Source organism: Tenrec ecaudatus, chromosome 3 (assembly GCF_050624435.1).
Source record: "Tenrec ecaudatus isolate mTenEca1 chromosome 3, mTenEca1.hap1, whole genome shotgun sequence".
NCBI classification, from domain to species: domain Eukaryota; kingdom Metazoa; phylum Chordata; class Mammalia; order Afrosoricida; family Tenrecidae; genus Tenrec; species Tenrec ecaudatus.
This window is the reverse complement of record NC_134532.1, coordinates 5881200-5899623: the sequence shown is the minus strand read 5'-3', so window position 1 is coordinate 5899623 and position 18424 is coordinate 5881200. Positions and strand designations below refer to the sequence as shown.

Here is an 18424-nt window from a genome sequence, read left to right as displayed (position 1 = left end):
GATAGCACAAATTAGCATAAACCCCAAAACTCGTTGCCACGGAGTCAACTCCACCTCGTGGTGAGCCATGTGCTGCCGATCAGAACTGTGCTCCACAGGCCCGTCAAGGTTGTGACATGCTGCAGATAGACATTCCTTCTGGGTGCATCTCTACCAACTATTCAGCTAGTATGGTGTTAGCAACGAATATTGAAAGTATCATGGACTGCCAAAAGAACAAACCGATCTGTCTTGGAAAAAGTACAGTCAGAATATTCCTTAGAGGCAAGGATGATGAGACTTCATCTCACATCCTTTGGGCATATTGTCAGGAGAGACCAGCCCGTGGAGAAGGAGATCATGCTTGGTAAAGTGAGGGGGTAACGAATAAAGAGGAAGGCCTTCCGCGAGATGAATTGGCACAGTGGCTTCAATGGACTCCCATCAGAACCGTTGTGAGGCTGGCACAGGACTGGGAAGTGTTTTGTTCTCTTGTACCTCGGATCGCTGTGAGTCAGAACCAGTTCAATGGCATCTAACAGCAATTTAATTTACTCGCGGAGTGCTAAATCATTTGTGTCACCCAGTGACTCCTCTACCAAACCTACTGTCATCTAATTGATTCCAACTAATAGTAAGCTTCTAGGATAGAGTAGAACGCCCTCATAGTTTGTCTGCGGTTGTAAACATGGTGGAAGTAGATGGCCACACCTTTCTGCCTCTTAAGTGGCTTGTGGGTTTGAAGCGTTAACCTTCTGGCTAGTAGCTTAGTGCTTTAACCGCTGCGCCATGGGGGCTCCTGCATAAACTAGACGAGGAGCAATTAAAATTGTGGTTTTACTCCCAAGATGGCCTCTTTTAAGTGTGCTGTCAAAAACGTCAGTGTTATTTAATGTCCCAACACAGGTGGCTAGCATCTCAGGAACATCTGCTCTCAAAATGTGGCATTTACCCTGGTCATGCGAGGAAATTTTTAACTAGCTATAAATTTAGGATTTATAGTACCCCCTACTATTCCCATGTAGTCATGCATCTGTTAGCATCCATGACAGGTTCTATGAAAAAGGCATTATGTGGTTTGTGCATTGTGTGAATGCCATATTATTTAGAGACAGTCCCCAGATTATAAATGACTGTATTTAAGTCAAACATGTACATAAATTGCACTAGTTGGATATGGCTTGTAGCTGACACCAGTCAAAGATTCGTCTTGGTATACAGAGTACGATGTACTTTTATATGCATAAGAACACTGAAGACACACTTCCAGATGTGGGGGAAGGCCGAAAAGAATTGCTTCTTAGGTTCCACTTCATACGTGCATGGATTTACTCCAAACAAAACATGTGGTGAGTAGATGGCTGCAGACAAGTTCTCTATGAATTCACTTGTCTTAGTCTTTTGAGGCTATTTTCAAATAACAATGAAAACAATAGCCTCAGGGGGCACCTGCTGGGCCAGGTACTTTCAAAGTAGAAAGGTCATCGTAGATTGTCATGGTGACGCTTCTTTTGAAATTTCAGAAGGGTAATTTTGGTAGATTTTCTTGAAGGACAAAGGCTTCCTAGGGTTCCTTATGAAAATTTAACAAAATTGAAAACTGCATCAATGAGATTAAGGAAAGTTGTACTGAGGATTTGTTTTTCCTTCGTCCCAACAATGTACTTGCTCACTCTTCAAGCATGGCAAAGGTTGTCCGTGGGGAATTTTGTTGGGAAAATTTCCCCCATTCACCCAACATCTCTGCTCTTTCCCCTTAAGACGTCTTCTCCTTCCCCAGTTCAAAGAATATTCCCAAAGAGCACACGTCCAGTCCCTGAGATGTCGTAATCATCCTGTTGATGATGTGCACATCCTCAAACGGCACAGGACTCTTCAGGGAAGGCTTAGCAAGATGGACACACCACCGTCAAAAAGGTGTCAAGCTCGGCAGACGCTAGGCCAACAATTAATAGCTTACATTTCGATAGACGATCAGAATAGTAGTAACAATGTTTTGATGTGCATAGCAAGTGGCACCTGCTTGTTATTACAAACCACAGGATGGACCTCGAACTTCTAATACTAGTTAGTTTGATGGGGCTTGGGGCCACAGATGTACATAGAGTTGGACCTTACCGCAAAGGATGTCATGAAGCAGATGACCGTATTGCACTTCTGGAGTAATCTCAGCAACGCTGACAGAAACACAGTGAATAGATACCTGGAGATATCTATACCTTTTCCGGACTTGAATGCATGATGTTAAGGAACCTTAACTGAGCAAGTTAAAACAAGTCTTTACAAACAAGAGAACCCTGCTATGTGGAGAGCCCTGGGAGTGCATAGGTTAAAACATTCTGTTGCTAACTGGAAGGTTGGCAGTTTGAGTCTCCCAGCTCCTCCGAGGGAGAAGAAATGCCTCTGTGAAGATTTCCAACTTTAGAACCCCTGTGCAGCAGTTCTACCCTGCCCCGATGGTCACTGCGAATGGGGCTGCTATGTGGTCCCCTTGCACCTCCCAACTGCAAAAACAAGTGCCTGAGATGGCTTCCGTGCCATCTCCTGCAGTGGAGAACACTAGCAGATTTTCTTTGTGGTTGCTGGCGATGTGTTTTGTACAGATATTGTCAGTAATTATACCATACGGTCCCTGCCACATTCCAAATAGGTCTGTGGCAGTTATAAAATCTGGTGTCAGCTTGCGAAGGGGTGGAGTCTAGCCTGTCAATCAGGTCACAGCCTGATGACCTCATGTGGAGGTGCCACAGAGATAAATAGCTCCCTGGAGGCCAGATACACATACTCTCTGCTTCATCGCCCTACAAGTCATTCCTGTTGGCAAGCCACATGGAGCTACCCACTGATGGAGCCAGAGCCCTGGAGCTGGAGGAACCACATGGAGACCCACAGCAGTGCTGAGATGCTTGCACCATCACTGGATCCGTAAGCCGTTTCGCCCACTGGCCTGCAATCTTCCTGCATTCAGTGTCATTGCATGTGTTGCATGAGTCTGAAGAGGAATTCATAGACTGGTATCAGACATATGGCTCAATATGGGACTTACAGACTGGAACTGGACTGGGATGTTTTCTCAATATACAATTGCTCTTTTTATATAAAGTTCTTTCTTATACACGTAAACGTGTCTCTGAATATTTTTCTCTAGTCTACCTGGACTATCACAATTTTATTTGACTTTGTGATAGTACCACCACCGCTTCCCATTTACCACTTAGTACTTAATTGGCATGTGGCTTCATGTCCAGCCAGTCGAATCTGACTCACCAGGGTTTCACGTGTGCTGAATAGAACTGCTCTACAGAGCTTTCCAGGATGCTACCGTTTGGAAGCAGAAGGCCAGACTTTTCTTCCAAATTGCCCTTGGGTGGGATTGAACCATTGACCACTAGGCTAGATTGTGGGTGTTTAACCATTTGGGTTGCTCAAGGACTCCATTCGGGGTGAATGATTATGAATAGGTGGTGAATGAATGAGCAAACAAATAGGCATAATTAATAACTATCAGCCTGCTATAAACTACAGTGTAGGAATGGGAGTCAGGTAGAGCATCGTTGAAATATTACTTTTACCATTTAGCGTATGAACTTGACCAAATAACTTAAATTCTTGGCCCTGGTAGCTCAGTGTTGGCTTGCTAGCCACACGGTCAGTTGTTCAAAACCACCAACTGCTTCTCAGGAGAAAGAGGAGGCTTTCTACTCACACAAGGTGTAAGAATCGCAGAAACCCACAGACACAGTTCTACTCTGGCCTACAGGGTTGCTAAGCATTGGAATTGCCTCGATGGCAGTACATTTGGTTTTGATTTAAGCTTAAGTTGCTGTTTCTGGAATGCAGGAAAATCAAAAGCAACTACCTCATAAGTATTTTGATGACTAACTAAGATTCTGTATTTAAAACCCTTGGCATGGTCGTTATACATTTCTGTAGAAAGTATTATCACGGATTGTGTTGTGAACATTGTGTGTATTCTAGGTCTCTGGAAAATGTATCGTGCACATATTATGAAAATGATGATGTTTCTCAGGAGTCTGCCGATAGCAAACAAACAAAAAACAAACCCCTTATGATTCTTTCTTTGGCAGAGGTTTGTTCAAATGTACAGGTTAATTTTTCATCTGATTTGAGTCAGGAGTTGTTATACTTCTATATCACTTGAAAATTGTATGCCTGAGCTACCTTAATTCTGTGTTGTGGAGTCAACTGGACAATTAATTTTGGGAAAGCACATTTTCTTTAACCTTTGAATTCACAACAGCACCAAATATTAAAAACCTCCAAGGGTGAGAACAGATGCAAAACAGCCACTTGATTATATTTCAGAAACTGTACACTCTACACACAGGCGACGTGGAAGTACCCGTGTGACTCTTTTATAGCCATGGTGGCTGAACCAGCTCAGATTTCAGACCCTGGTAGAGCTCATCAACCAACTCTGAATTGCACGTTGATTACCAAAAGCACCCGTCGGTTGTTGGGAGAAAGATGAAGCGTTCTCTTCCCGTGAAGAGTTTCGCTTCTGGAAAACCACAGGGACCACCGTTCTACACTGTCCTATAGGGTCGCGGTCAGTGGCAGTGAATTCGCTTCTTTGGCTTATCGGGAAAATACATAACATCACTAGTCAAGACAACTCCCAAGAGAGAAATTCTAGTTTCACTTTGAATGGAAAAAAAGTTTGTTTTGTTTCACATGATAGATTGAATAAAGAAAGCACCACCTCCCACCCCCTGAGTAATACAGGGAGAGAATAACAGAAATTTGCTGAATAAAAGAGGAGAATCACATATTGCTTTTCAGGTTAACTTCCTTCCTAGCCTTAATAAAGAATTAGAAGTAGCTTATGATATAAAATAGCCTAATCACTTCTCGGTCTTTTGGCTAAGATCAAGTGTAGTATTTGTTCTTATCAGATATAAAGTAGCTAGTTGATACTATGTTTGTTTTCCTCCTCTTCTCTCCTTGCTGTTAATATACCTCAGTTTCACCAGCTATAAAACAGGGGTTGTGTTAGATTTCTATAGTTGCATATCAAATTATTAAAAGTTTAGCCAGCTAAAGCAAAATTCACTTATTTATGATCTTGCACTTAGATAGGTTGAGAATTCATGGTAGTTTATGTTCGACAAGACTGAAAATCAAGGTGTCATTTGGTTTGCGATTTTATCTGGAACCACAAAATTCCATTTCTTGTGGTTGTAAGAACCGTCCTAATTCTTTGCTGTCTCTTAGCCTGGGTCTTTCTTAGATCCTAACATTGTCACATTTCTTTCCAAGTGGCCACCTCCATCCTTGGAAGCATGAAACAGAATTCTCCCTCATGTCAACTCCTTCTCGTGCTTCCAATTTCTGTTAGCAGGCAAAGCGCAAGCCTGCCCAGAGCTCATCTGGTTAGGCTAATTAGGCACATGGAGGATGGGCTCCCTTCCTTAAAGTCAATTATGTAGGGGCAATGGTTACTTTCCAAACATCTCTTCAAAGCTACACACAGATTAGTGTTTGATTGAATAACTGGGAGGAGGTGTATAAAAAAGGGGGCATAAATATTGGGACCATATTAAAATTTCATCTAACACAGGGATAGTAACATGATCTTATAGATTGTTGATTGAGCTTCGTGCAGTCATGTGCACTAACGTACTTAGCATGAGACCCGATGCGGCCATTCTTGGTAAGTGGCTCCCACTCCTGGCCATTGAGTTGAGTCCAACTGGAAGCTGCTCCATGGAACAGCACAGAACTGCTGCCCCCTGTGGGTTTCTGAGACCGCAACTCTTCAGAGTGGTAGAAAAACTCACCTTTCTCCCCTGGTGTCTGGTGGATTTGAACTGCTGTCCTTCCTGTTAGCAGCTCAACATGCAACACCCTACACAACCAGGGAACCCTAAGTGGGGTGTCATATTAATATTCATATATGCTTTATTTACTTGCCAATATGAATTTTAGATCGCATCATCAAAAGCTTATTGGAAATGTGATGGATCATGTTGCCCATTCTTTTCACAATTCACAGAAGACAGAAATACTGAGAATACTATGTAAACAAACATGCAAGACCCAATGTTTAATCATTTTGTTGAATGCTGATGTACTCCTTCAAATTATTCAAAAAATAATGCAATGTTTAAAAAAAACAGGATTTTGCTGACATTGTTACTTTTGCCCATATGTAACATAACAAAAGATAGCATATATGGATCTCTACATCATTCATTTTTGCTTTTAACAAGAAAAGATGCATCAAAGAATCCATGCCTTACAACTAGACACCCCCTTACAGAAGGGTCGCGGGGAGGAGACGAGCCAGTCAGGGTGCAGTGTAGCAACAATGAAACATACAACTTTCCTATAGTTCTTCAATGCTTCCTCCCCACCCCACTATCATGACCCCCAATTCTACCTTACAAATCTGGCTAGACCAGAGGATATACACTGGTGCTGATAGGAACTGGAAACAGGGAATTCAGGACAGATGATTCTTTCAGGACCAGTGGTGAGAGTGGCGATACCAGAAGGGTGGAGGGAAGGTGGGCTAGAAAGGGGGAACTGATTACAAGGATCTACATACACCCTCCCTGGAGGATGGACAATTGAAAAGTGGGTGAAGGGAGACGTAAGACAGTAAGATATGACAAAATAATAATAATTTATAAATTATCAAGGGTTCATGAGGGATGGGGGAGTGGGGAGGGAGGGGAAAAATACCAAGAGCTGATACCAAGGGCTCCAGTAGAAAGCAAATGTTTTGAGAATGATGATGGCAACAAATGTGTAAATGTACTTGACACAATGGATGGATGGATGGATTGCAATAAGAGTGTATATGAGCCCCCAATAAAACGATTTTTAAAAACGAATCCATGGCTTAAACTCTGACATTTTTTTGGAAAGAAATGCTTTGATTCTAGCATGCTCTGAATATGCAGTGAATGCTTTACACGCCCCATTCCCACAAAAGCCATTGTGCGCTTTCTTCTCGCAATAGTCCCAGTCTGGAGGAGGCAGCGTCATACAATTCGGGGATCCAGTTACAACAATGGGAGTGCTGTTCACTGGCTGTAAAACAAAGACGTCTAGGGGTTAACAGTAATATTTTGCAAATTGAAGCAAGGGAAGAAAAAAGTCACATTATCATAAGGAAAGGTAATCCTAGGGGATTTTCCACTCAATCAGTTAATACTAAGAGTTCTATGTTACCCAGGAGGAGGCTGGATAAGAGAAACCCCAGTGTCTATGCGCTCTTGACGCTCTAGTCTTTCTATGGGGCAGGGGAGACGTAGGAAAGAGATAGAAAATGGTTCTTTTTCATAAAGAATGTCAAAATTGGATACTCAAAAAATAAAAAGGACATCTTGAATCAAGTGCAGCAACAAAGCAAGAAGACTCCTCAGTGATCCATCTCAATTCCCTGAATAAACCAGGATGAGACAAGAGGTGGCTTGAGCATAAAAGTGACAATCTCAATTACTATCATTTAAAAGATTGTTTTACATGCAAGTGTGCCCAGCACATTCGGTTCCCCATTGACACGTTTTATGCAAACTCCTCCAGGCCATTGGTTGCAATCTTCACAATGTGTCACATCCTCGTGTCTCCATTCTGCTGGTTCCGTTGATCTAACTTCCCTTCCCCTTGTTTGCTTCTCATCTTGGCTTTGAGGAAAATGTTGCCTTTGGTATCATGTAACTGGTGATTTAGAGCAGTGAATTTCTCATGGATAATACTGTTTATTTTATGAGCCGGTGTATTACACTAGCAAACACATAGTTTGGTGCCTCAGATGTTAGGCTTGTTTCTGGGTATATTTGACCTGCTGATTCCAAAAATGGTGCCAGTTTCCCCCTATCAACTCCCACTATGGAGATACAGAGCATCTGGCATGTATCATGGTGCATGCTGCTGCTAATCAGAGTATTTCACTGTAGTGTTAGCTAGTTTGAGACAGAGGAAGTGAATGCTGGCTTTATTTAAAGTAGTTTGTTGGTGTTGTACTAAATATTTATGTCAACACCTAAATATTCACATGGTGGTTTTTTGATGCATGGCTATATTTAAACAGTGAAAATACAAACTTAGAATTTTCCCTAAGTATCATGTCCTTTGTTAGGAACTGACTAGCAGGCAATTCCAAATTGTCCTTTTAAAAAGGGACTCCAAGTAAGAGTTACTGTACAATAAGTGAGGCTCCCTGTGGCGTAGTGGTTTATGTGTTTGCCTGCTAATCACAAGATCAACTATTCGAGCACACCAGGAGTTCTGGAAGAGAAAGATGAGACTTTCTGCTCCTATAAAGATCTATAGCCTCAGAAACCATAGGAGATGGTCCACTCTGCCCCATGGGGTCACTGTGATTCTTAATTGACTAACTGGTAGTGAGTTTGGTATAATAAGCGGAAATTCAAATGTTTTGAAACTCAAAATGGGTCTGTCAGAGTTCAAACTCCTTTATTAAAATTAAAAGGTTCCAATATTGTTTGAGAAGGGCACAACTCTCCCCCCAGAAGAATTTACTTCAGAGGACTGCACTGAAGCTACAGCTCAGGGAGAGGGACTTGTCTGATCAGAGCACATGGGAGCAGATGAAGGGGGAGGAAGAGAGAGTGGAGCACATCCTGGCCCACCAGGCCTTGAGGACAATATCCCCTCTTAGAGCAGCCAATCCACAGAGAAGAGCATAAGGCTGGCCCCACTATGAGACACGACACCCCTCACTGACCCGTACTACTGTGGGGGACAACACTGGAGACACGGTGTGGGAATTGTGCCTGATCTGATCCCACCACACCAAGGCAAAACACTAAGGGCGTGCAAGAGAACAGCAAGGGGAACAGAGCAACGAGGTCCCCAGGGAATACCAAAAATAGACTTTAGCACCCCATCAGACTCAACCGGAAAACACACCTAAAGGCCAACAAACAGTCCTTGAACTAACTACAAGCTTTTCTTTCATCACATTTTGTTGTTGTTGTTGTTTTCTTTTCTTTTCTCTTGTTGCATTTTTTGCTCAGTCTTGTTTGTGTGCATGTTATTATCTCCACAGGTCTGTATAAATAAGATAGACTGGATGAACAATCTGAAGGAGAGAACAATGGGACCGACAATACGGGGGGGGGGGACATGGGAGAAGGGGAGGTGGAGGGAAAGGAAGTGGTGTTAAACCAAAGAACAAGAGAACAACGAGTGATCCAAATCGGTGGTGAGGAGGGTGTAGGAGGCTTGGTAGGGCTTGATCAAGGGTAATGTAACCAAGAGGAATTACTGACCCCAAATGAAGGCTGAGCATGATAGTGGGACAAAGAGGAAAGTCAAAGGAAATTTATACAGTAAAAGGGTATTTATAGAGGTCTAAATAAAGGCATATGCATATGTAAATATATTTATATATGAGGATGGGGAAATAGATTTATGCGTATATATGTATAGGCTTAGCATTTAGGTAGCAGATGGACATTGGGCCTCCACTCAAGTACTCCCTCAATACAAGAATACTTTTTTTATTAAATTGGCATTCTATGATGCTCACCTTCCCAACACAACCACTGAAGACAAAGCAGGTGCATAAGCAAATATGGTGAAGAAAGCTGATAGTGTCCAGCTATCAAAAGATGTAGTGTCTGGGGTCTTAAAGGCTTGGAAGTAAACAGGCGGCCATCTAGCTCAGAAGCAACAAAGCCCACGTGGAAGAAGCACACCAGCCTGTGTGATCACGTGGTATCAAAGGGATCAAGTATCAGACATCCAAAAACAAAAAATCAAATCATTGTGAATGAGGGGGAGTACAGATTGGGGATCCAAGACCCATCTGTATGCAACTGGACATCCCCTTACAGAAGGGTAGCAGGAGGAGACGAGCCAGTCAAGGTGCATTGTAGCAATGATAAAACATACAACTTTCCTCTAGTTCCTAAATGCTTCCTCCCCCCCACACCCACCTCCCGCCACCAACTATCTGATCCCAATTCTACCTTGCAAATCTGGCTAGACCAGAGGATGTACACTGGTACAGGTAGGAACTGGAAAGACAGGGAATCCAGGACAGATGATCCTTTCAGGACCAGTGCTAAGACCGGCGATACTGGGAGGGTGGAGGGAGAATGGGGTGGAAAGGGGGAACTGATTACAAGGATCTACATATAACCTCCTCCCTGGGGGACGGACAATAGAAAAGTGGGTGAAGGGAGATGTTAGACAGTGTAAGATATGACAAAATAATAATTCATAAATTATCAAGGGTTCATGAGGGGTGGGGGAGCAGGGAGGCCTCAAGTAGAGAGCAAATGTTTTGAGAATGATGAGGGCACCAAATGTACAGATGTGCTTTACACAATGGATGTATATATGGACTGTGGTAAGACTTGCATGAGCCCCCAATAAAATGATTTAAATAAATAAATAAATAATTTAACATGAGGGCACAACTTCCCTACCTGTGCACAGAAATTCTTTTTATTATTTTTTAATCAGGGTTCATGAGGGAGTGGGGAGATGGGAGGGAGGGGAAAAAATGAGGAGCTGATGCCAGGGGCCTAAGTGGAGAGCAAATGTTTTGAGAATGATGAGGGCAATGAATGTACAGATGTGCTTTACACAATTGATGTCTGGGTGGATTGAGATAAGAGTTGTATGAGCCCCTAATAAAATGATTTTTAAAAATGAAGGCAGGAGGAAGCACTAGTACTGACTGTGATAGCAGAACTCATTTTAAAGGCGATTTAGCTTTGGCGGGGGGTATTCTAAAATTGATGTGTGGTAATGATTGTACAATTCTTTATATGATTGAACTATTGAATTGAATGATATGTAAATTATCTGCCAATAAAACTGTTAAAAAAAAGAAACTTGGAGTCAACCTTACCTCTGATATTTAACATGAATTATCCATTGATGTCTACATATTAAAATGTATACTGGAATGTTTCCTGCATCATTTGAAGAAGAACAATTTAGGTCTTCAAAATATTTATGAAAATTGCTATCGAGTCTGACATTTTTAACACACTAAATTGCCCTTGCACTTGTAGTCTCTGTATATACCGCACAGGCTCCCAGACCAAAAAGAAAAAGCCATCACTGGCTAATCAGTGCTAACTCCTAGAGACCCGATAGGATAGAGAAGAACTGGCCCTGTGGGTTTCCAAACAGTTAACTTTTTTGAAGGTTACAACGTGACTGGTGGATCGGAGTCCCTGACCTTACGATTGCCAGTTCAGTGCATAACCAACTAGCCACCGTGGATCCATATATGCACAGTTTCTCTTGAAGTCCCTTGTTACCTAATTTTTTTCAAATATTTTTTATCTCTTGTCTTTTCCTGTAATATATGGGTCTGAATTCTTCTCATATTTAAAAAAAAAACAGGGTGGTAAATTAGTATGGCTCAGCAAACCTAACTCCCCTGATTAAATGTCAAAAGGAGCCTTCTGCCTGGAAGTTCCTGGCTTTCTCTTCATGGCCCTGGAAGTCCATGACTGTGTCTTGTGCTTTGGCCCTTGGTGTTGCTGGTCTGATGCACTTTCTTCTCTGCCCCACGGTGCCAGAGTTGAGCATCTTGTATCCTTTGGGTATTCAATGGCAAAGTCAAGGAACTTTGTAACATTGCCCAAGTAAGGGAGAGGCCAAAGCGTGACGATTGACAAGAGGTACTCCTGACCAGAACTGTGTCTGGAGCAGATCTGATCCTACGACCTGTCAACTTACCTAATAAACCCTATAATCATGGTTACTATCTCTTAACTCCGTGTGCCACTGAAATAACCCATCGAACTGTGCAAAGAAATAGAGTGCTATGGACAGGAGTTTGGTGTCTGCATCGGTGGAAAAAACAAATGTTGGAGGGTAGGGGCATGCCTGACCTCTGCCTCACAAAAATTGGCCTTGGGCTGATGTTGAATTTCGGATCTGACTGCCTCGCGGGACTGAGGGAAAGCTTCTAGGCTTGCCCCAGACCCCGAACTTCATGATGGGCAAAGGAGACCCCAACATGGCACTGGCCAAGACGTCCTCGTACTTCTTCTTCACGCAGACCTGCCAGCAAGAGCAGAAGAAGCAGCTCCCGGGCTTCTCAGTCAACTTGACCGAGTTCTCCAAGAAGTGTTCTGAGAGAAGGAAGACCACGTCTGCAAAGTCAACGTCCAAGTTTGAAGATACGGCGCGCGATGACAGGGAGATGGAAAACTATGTGCCTCCCAAAGGTGATAGGAGGGCACAGAAAAAAGATCCCAATGCCCCTAAAAAACCACCATCTGCTTTCTTGGTTTTGCTCCGAACATCGCCCAAAGATCAAAAGTTAACACCCGGGTCTGTCCATTTGGGGATACTGCAAAAATAATAATAATAATAATAATAATAATAATAATAATAATAATAATAATGGGTGAAATGTGATCTGAACAATCAGCCAAAGATAAACAATCCTATGAACAGAAAGCAGCCAAGCTAAAGGGCGAAGTGGAGCAGGACAAGAAGGGGCCTGGCAGGTCCACAGGTTGAAAGAAGAAGAATGAACTGAAGATGAAGGGGAGGAGGAGGAGGAAGAGGAAGAATTATTGGTTATCCTGCAATCCTGTATGGAGTATGCGTGTGTGCTCAGGCAATTGTTGAGCTAAGAATGTGATTTGAACTGCAGCTCAATGTTGGCTTAAGTATTAAAAACTGTACTGAATTTTGTATAGCTGACAAGATTCTTGGTAGAGAAAATATTTTTTTTTGAGGTCGTAGCTTTTGGAGGGGCTACTACATAGATCATAAAGCTTCTGATGTTGAATGTTTCTAAAATATTAAATGATACTTTAGTTTCTTGAATTATGCGTGGTAGCACAGCAAACTCCTAGGGATTAGCATCAATAGAAAATTTGGGGGATTTTAGGAAGTTTCATTTTGGTTTTAAAAATTTTGTGATCAAATTATCATATATTAAAAAATGAATACAGAATCTAGATACTTGAAAAATCATGTTGTACAAATTAAGGACATATGTCCCAGAACCATTACCCAGATGTAATTATACAATCTTTTCTTGAAGAGAGTAAATAGAAACCAGATGAATCTAAGCAACTACCGCAGCAGACATCTCTTGGAGTAGCCTGAAAGGGATAGAGAAAGAAAGGGAAAGAATTGTTCTAAATAACCTAATATTTTATCAGTATCCCCAAATTATTTCAAGGCTGTTTTTCTATCTCTTCTTCACCACCAGCTACATATAGCCCAGCTACTTTTCCATCTTTTTATTTGAGTGTCAATGATAAATAGTAGCGTGGATACCAACTTTGTCTATGTACAAAGATAAAAATGCAACATGCTGCAAGATTATGGATTACATCCTCCTCCTACTGGGCTAGTGGGTTTTGAATTGGGTTACTAACGGCAAGGTGAGCGGTTCAAATCGATCAACTGCTCCAGGGATTGAAAGATCAGGCTGCCTGCTCCGATAAAGATGTAGAGCCTCAGAAACCCACAGGGTTGATTCTACTCTGTCCTTCAGAGTCACTATGAGATTTTGTTGTTTTGAGACCCTCAACCCCTTCTTTTCTTGGAAGAAAGATGGGACTTTCTAGTCTTGTAAAGATTTGCAGTCTTGGTAACTCACAGGGGCAGTTCTACCTTGTCCTGTAAGGCTGAAATGGCAGTGGGCTATACCCCTTCTTTCACAGACGGGGTAAGTATTTATTTTACTTTTTCATTAATATAATTATTTTATTTATATATTTAACTTTTTGATGTACTTATGTTGCTTCTTGAACTCTTTTCTCAGTTCAGGATTCAAGTGACTACATTTTTTCAAAATTGGTTTTAGCCTTTCCTATCTAATTTCCAACCTGAATACTTTTTATACTAGAAATGTAGATTTTTTTTAGATACAATTTACCTATTTACCTTGGAATTATGGAACTTTGTTTCTTTTACAGCAGGGAGAATTTAGTCAGGCTGGTGATGATAAATTATCCCACAGATACCAGAATCCATGGTAAGTGCATAATAATATATTTTAAATCAATTACTATATCCTTAAATTAATAACAGGATCAAATTATTTTTAAACTTTGAAGTATAGGATTATTTTATTTTATATTATATAGATTTTTTCTGTATGAATTTTCAGACTTAATCAACACTTAATCATTTTTTATTCTTGGGTAGCAGGGTAACAGGGCACTAACCCACCCAAGGGGAGGGTATTATTCATATCTCCACAGGGAAAGAGGGACCAGACTTCAACTCAGTGCTCTAATATGTGAATGCAACATACCAGCATGAAGCAGGGAACCAGTAGAGAGGTCTGAGGGGCTGGCCCCAAACCCAACTATGTGGAGGGTCACCCCTCCCCCCAGAAGAATTTACTTCAGAGGACATTCAACATTGTGTATGAGGGGAATGCAGAATGAAGACCTAAAGCCCATCTGTAGGCAACTCGACACCCCCTTACAGAATGGTCACGGGGAGGAAAGGAGACCGAGTATAATGTAGCAACGATGACACATACAACTTTCCTCTAATTCTTAAATGCTTCTCCCCACCCCCCAATATCATGATCCCAATTTTACCTTACAAATCCAGCTAGACCAACGTATGTACACTGCTACAGATAGGAACTGGAGACACAGGGAATCCAGGAAAGATGAACCCCTCAGGACAAGTGATGGGAGTGGCGATACAACGAGGGTGGAGTGAAGATGGGGTGCAAAGGGGGAACTGATCACAAGGATCTTACATATAACCCCCTCCCTGGGGGACGGACAACAGAAAAGTGGGTGAAGGGAGACGTCAGACAATATAAGATATGACAAAATAATTATAATTTATAAATTATCAAGCATTCATGGAGGGGGGGAGCAAATAAGGAGTTGATACCAAGGGCCCAAGTAGAAAGCAAATGTTTTGAGAATGATGAGGGAAACAAATGTACAAAAGTGCTTTACACAATGGATGATGTATGGATTGTGATAAGTATATGAGCCCCCAATAAAATGATTAAAAATAAAATGTTTGCATCTCTACTAGCTTTAATTAAGGAGGAAAAGATGTAAGGTAAGTGTAGTTAGAGTAAGAAACACAATGTCGTTGGGTGTTGGGGATGGGAGAGAACCAAGCCTGCAGCTACTAAGAATAGCAATTGGATAAACAGATTACTTTAACTATATAAATAATCCTCTTTGGGAAAAATTACTATATTTTCTGGTTGAAAAGGATAAACTCATTTCATGCTGTTGGCTTAGAAACCATCATAATAGGTGATTTGGGTTAATAATCCTCATCCTACTGAAGTCACATAATGCAATCCCTAAATGAAATCAAATATAACTAGCTTAAATTATGTCAAATTACTAGGAAAAGAGCATAAATGATTCTTGTAGTCTTGATTTAACATATAAATTCAGATTCCTAAGAGAGAAAAGAGAAATCAGCTTTGTTCTTGTAGGACTGCAAATTCAACATGATCATTATTATCCTTAGATTGTTGGAGGTAACGATGCTTTATATGGCCAACCTCCCTTATTTTAAATTGTTGAAGGATATATCTATTTGCATATGTAAAATTATTGGATTTCAGTCTTGCACTACTATACAGCAACAGCATAAACCACTTCAAACAAATATAAGCAAACCTCATGTCAAAAGATTAATAGTCCCCAAACTATTTGCAGAGTATTGAGTCAGCTTAAGCCACTGGCAAATCACCTCTAGCCATAGGCAAGGGTCTTAAACAGCTTTACTATCAGATAGAGACCATTGTAATCACGATTGGATTGGATACAACTTGATTCGAGGTCAGTTGACTTCCCTCTTGACGCAACCTGAAATTTCTGTAGGGGCAAGTATTTCTTGCTTAACAAAAAAAAATTTTTCTGGCCATTTACATACTGACTGTGGTCTTTTCTTCCTTAGTCATTATCTGCATTTTTATCTTAGTATCATTATTATTTTATCCTTCCCACTTTGTTTTGTTTCTCTTTGTTTGTTTCTGTTGGTTTTTCCAGTTTGTAAAGCACTGAAGGAGCAGAGCCATAGGGATGAAAACCGATGAAAGGGTTTATAGGAGAGGTAGAGGTCGGGGGTGTGGGACAGAGAGGGGAGGGGGTTGGGGAAGGAAACAAAGTATGCCGGAGGGTGGAAGACCCGCTGGAAATGATAGTGACTACACAACGCATTTTAAAAGTGATTTAACCATGAAACAAAAAAGGTCTAAAATTGATTGGGGTAATGATTGTACAATGCTTATAATATGATTGACCTATTGATTTATATGATATGTAAATTATGTGCCCATAAACTTTTTAAAAGATTGATAGTTCTTACAGCATATGTTCAGGACAATAAATTATACTATTGAGCAATTCCTATAACTTATAATGTATATTACATTTTTTATATACGGCATTTTAAAGCCATAAAAATATTTTTACTTTGCTTGAAAATATCATTAAAATACGCCACTTAATTTATTCAGATGGTATTGTCCCAGTGCAAGAATTAATATCTTTTTGCATTGGTGCTCTCTATAAATACGCTATCACAGATTTCCAAGAAAAGAACACCAGTAAAGACTATTTGAAATTAAATTAAATTACAACAACCATTGATATACATATTAAATTTGCTTTATTTATCTAAACTAAAAAAGCTTATTAGAAAGTCATTGAGAAATACTAAAGCTTTGAACATTTTTCTTGAGTCAAAGACCAGTGACTACATTCACTGCTAGGAAATATACATATACTGTGCCAGGTCATGAGAAAGTAAACATTGATGAAAAAGATCTAGCATTAGAAGGGGCATCCAGGATGGCATCATAGCTAGACACCTCATAATGAGACACTTACAACAACAAAAATCCCAGAACATAAGCAATTTGGACATAGATGACAACTTTGGGACCCTGAGTATTAAAACTAAGGTTAAGATATCAGATTGTGTGTCTTGTGGAGGAGAGATAATACAAAGACAGCAGACATGGAAAAGTATGGGTTATTGGTGCCCTACTTGGTGAGCCTGTGTAGTGCAGTCATATTAAGACAGTGCAAGTGCCATTCTAAGTCAAAGACTCCACTACCTGGTATTGCCAAGCAGGTGTGACTCTGCACTTATGTCCAGAGCCAGGAGCCCTTTGAAAATCCAATGGATTCAACTCAACAACCACATCCTCCATTCCCCTAAGCTGGATGCTCACAAACCTGCTGCCCTGCCACCCCTTTATTCATTTATCCTGGAGAATGATTATGGTCTGGTAGCACGCACCACCATCCTGCCCCCTGAGCCTATCCCTTTCCTAAGGCATTTGTTCCTTTGGATTAGCACTGACCACCTCTCCATTTGCTGAGGGCATGTGGAATGATGGTGGTGTCCACACCTAAATCCATTCACCCAACAGGGGGCCCATGGACTGGCAGTGTCCACTGCTCTATCTGGACATTGGTGTCAAAATACTACAAAATGTAGGCACCTATGCTCAGACAGATTAAGCATAACATTTCAGAATAGACTATCACAGGACATAGGAGCGATACCAATGGAAGACAAAATCAGCAAAATAGAAAACAAATCCCTTGACACCAATTTGTTTTAGGGAAAATTAGAAAAAAGAATTAAGACATTATGTAGAGCATTATCAAGAGGGAAAATTTGCATGGAATAGGAATTCTGGAACAGGAGAAGGCAAAAAAAAAGTCAGAAAGAATTTCAGATATTTTCTGGCACCATGGGGGGTAATTCATAATGTCCTTCTATAAAATAATAATGGTGTTTTAAAAGTGAACCAGGGACATATATAAACCACAGATACATGAGTGGATTTTGAGATCATATTTAATAGTAATCTTAATCCAAAAGCAATTAGTTCTTATGGTACTTCCCTGCTAAATACCTAATCCCCGTGAAGTGATCACTGCTGTAGCAACGTGTAGTGAAGAAAGCATTTGGTGCCTGGCTATCAGAAAGAATTGTATCTGTGGTCTTAACTTAAAGGCTTGCCTTAAAACAAGCAGTCATCTAAATCAGGCACTGGCTAGGCCTCATGGAGGAACACCAGCATGTGTGATTCTAGAATTGCAAACAATAAAATTCAAACCTGAAGGAAGAGATGGTATTCGAACTTAAACTGTGAACACTCAGTTCACAGAAAGTTGCAGATAGTGAAAGCTCAAAATCCATCTGCAGGGTTTCCCATACAGCTTAAACTACTGTGAATCCCTCTGTCTGTAGATCAGAGATGAGAAAGACCTTGTTACCAGACAGAGTACATTGCCAAATGAATTATTGCTGTTGCATTTAGGTCAAAATGTGACACCTTGTCAGTGATCTCCCTCATGACCCAGTGTATAATTGCTCCAGCTTTTAATATTTTCTGTTTTGTTATTGATTGTGGCTTTTCTTTGTTTCATTGTGTTGTTGTTTTGGGGCCAATTGTTTGTATTCTCTATTGATTTTGTATGATTTTCTATAATTGAAA

The 18424-nt window shown here is 40.9% G+C and overlaps 1 protein-coding gene and 1 pseudogene across 1 annotated transcript in view; both read left to right on the top strand.

The window, feature by feature from the left end:
- The window catches only part of SPMIP2 (sperm microtubule inner protein 2), a 103614-nt gene that overhangs the window by 16373 nt on the left and 68817 nt on the right, over window positions 1-18424 (top strand). The window contains exon 3 of the mRNA XM_075544692.1: window positions 13887-13945. Coding sequence (XP_075400807.1) covers window positions 13887-13945 — 59 coding nt within the window. The remainder of the gene's footprint in view (window positions 1-13886; window positions 13946-18424) is intronic.
- On the top strand, window positions 4844-4938 carry LOC142443921 (U2 spliceosomal RNA; annotated as a pseudogene).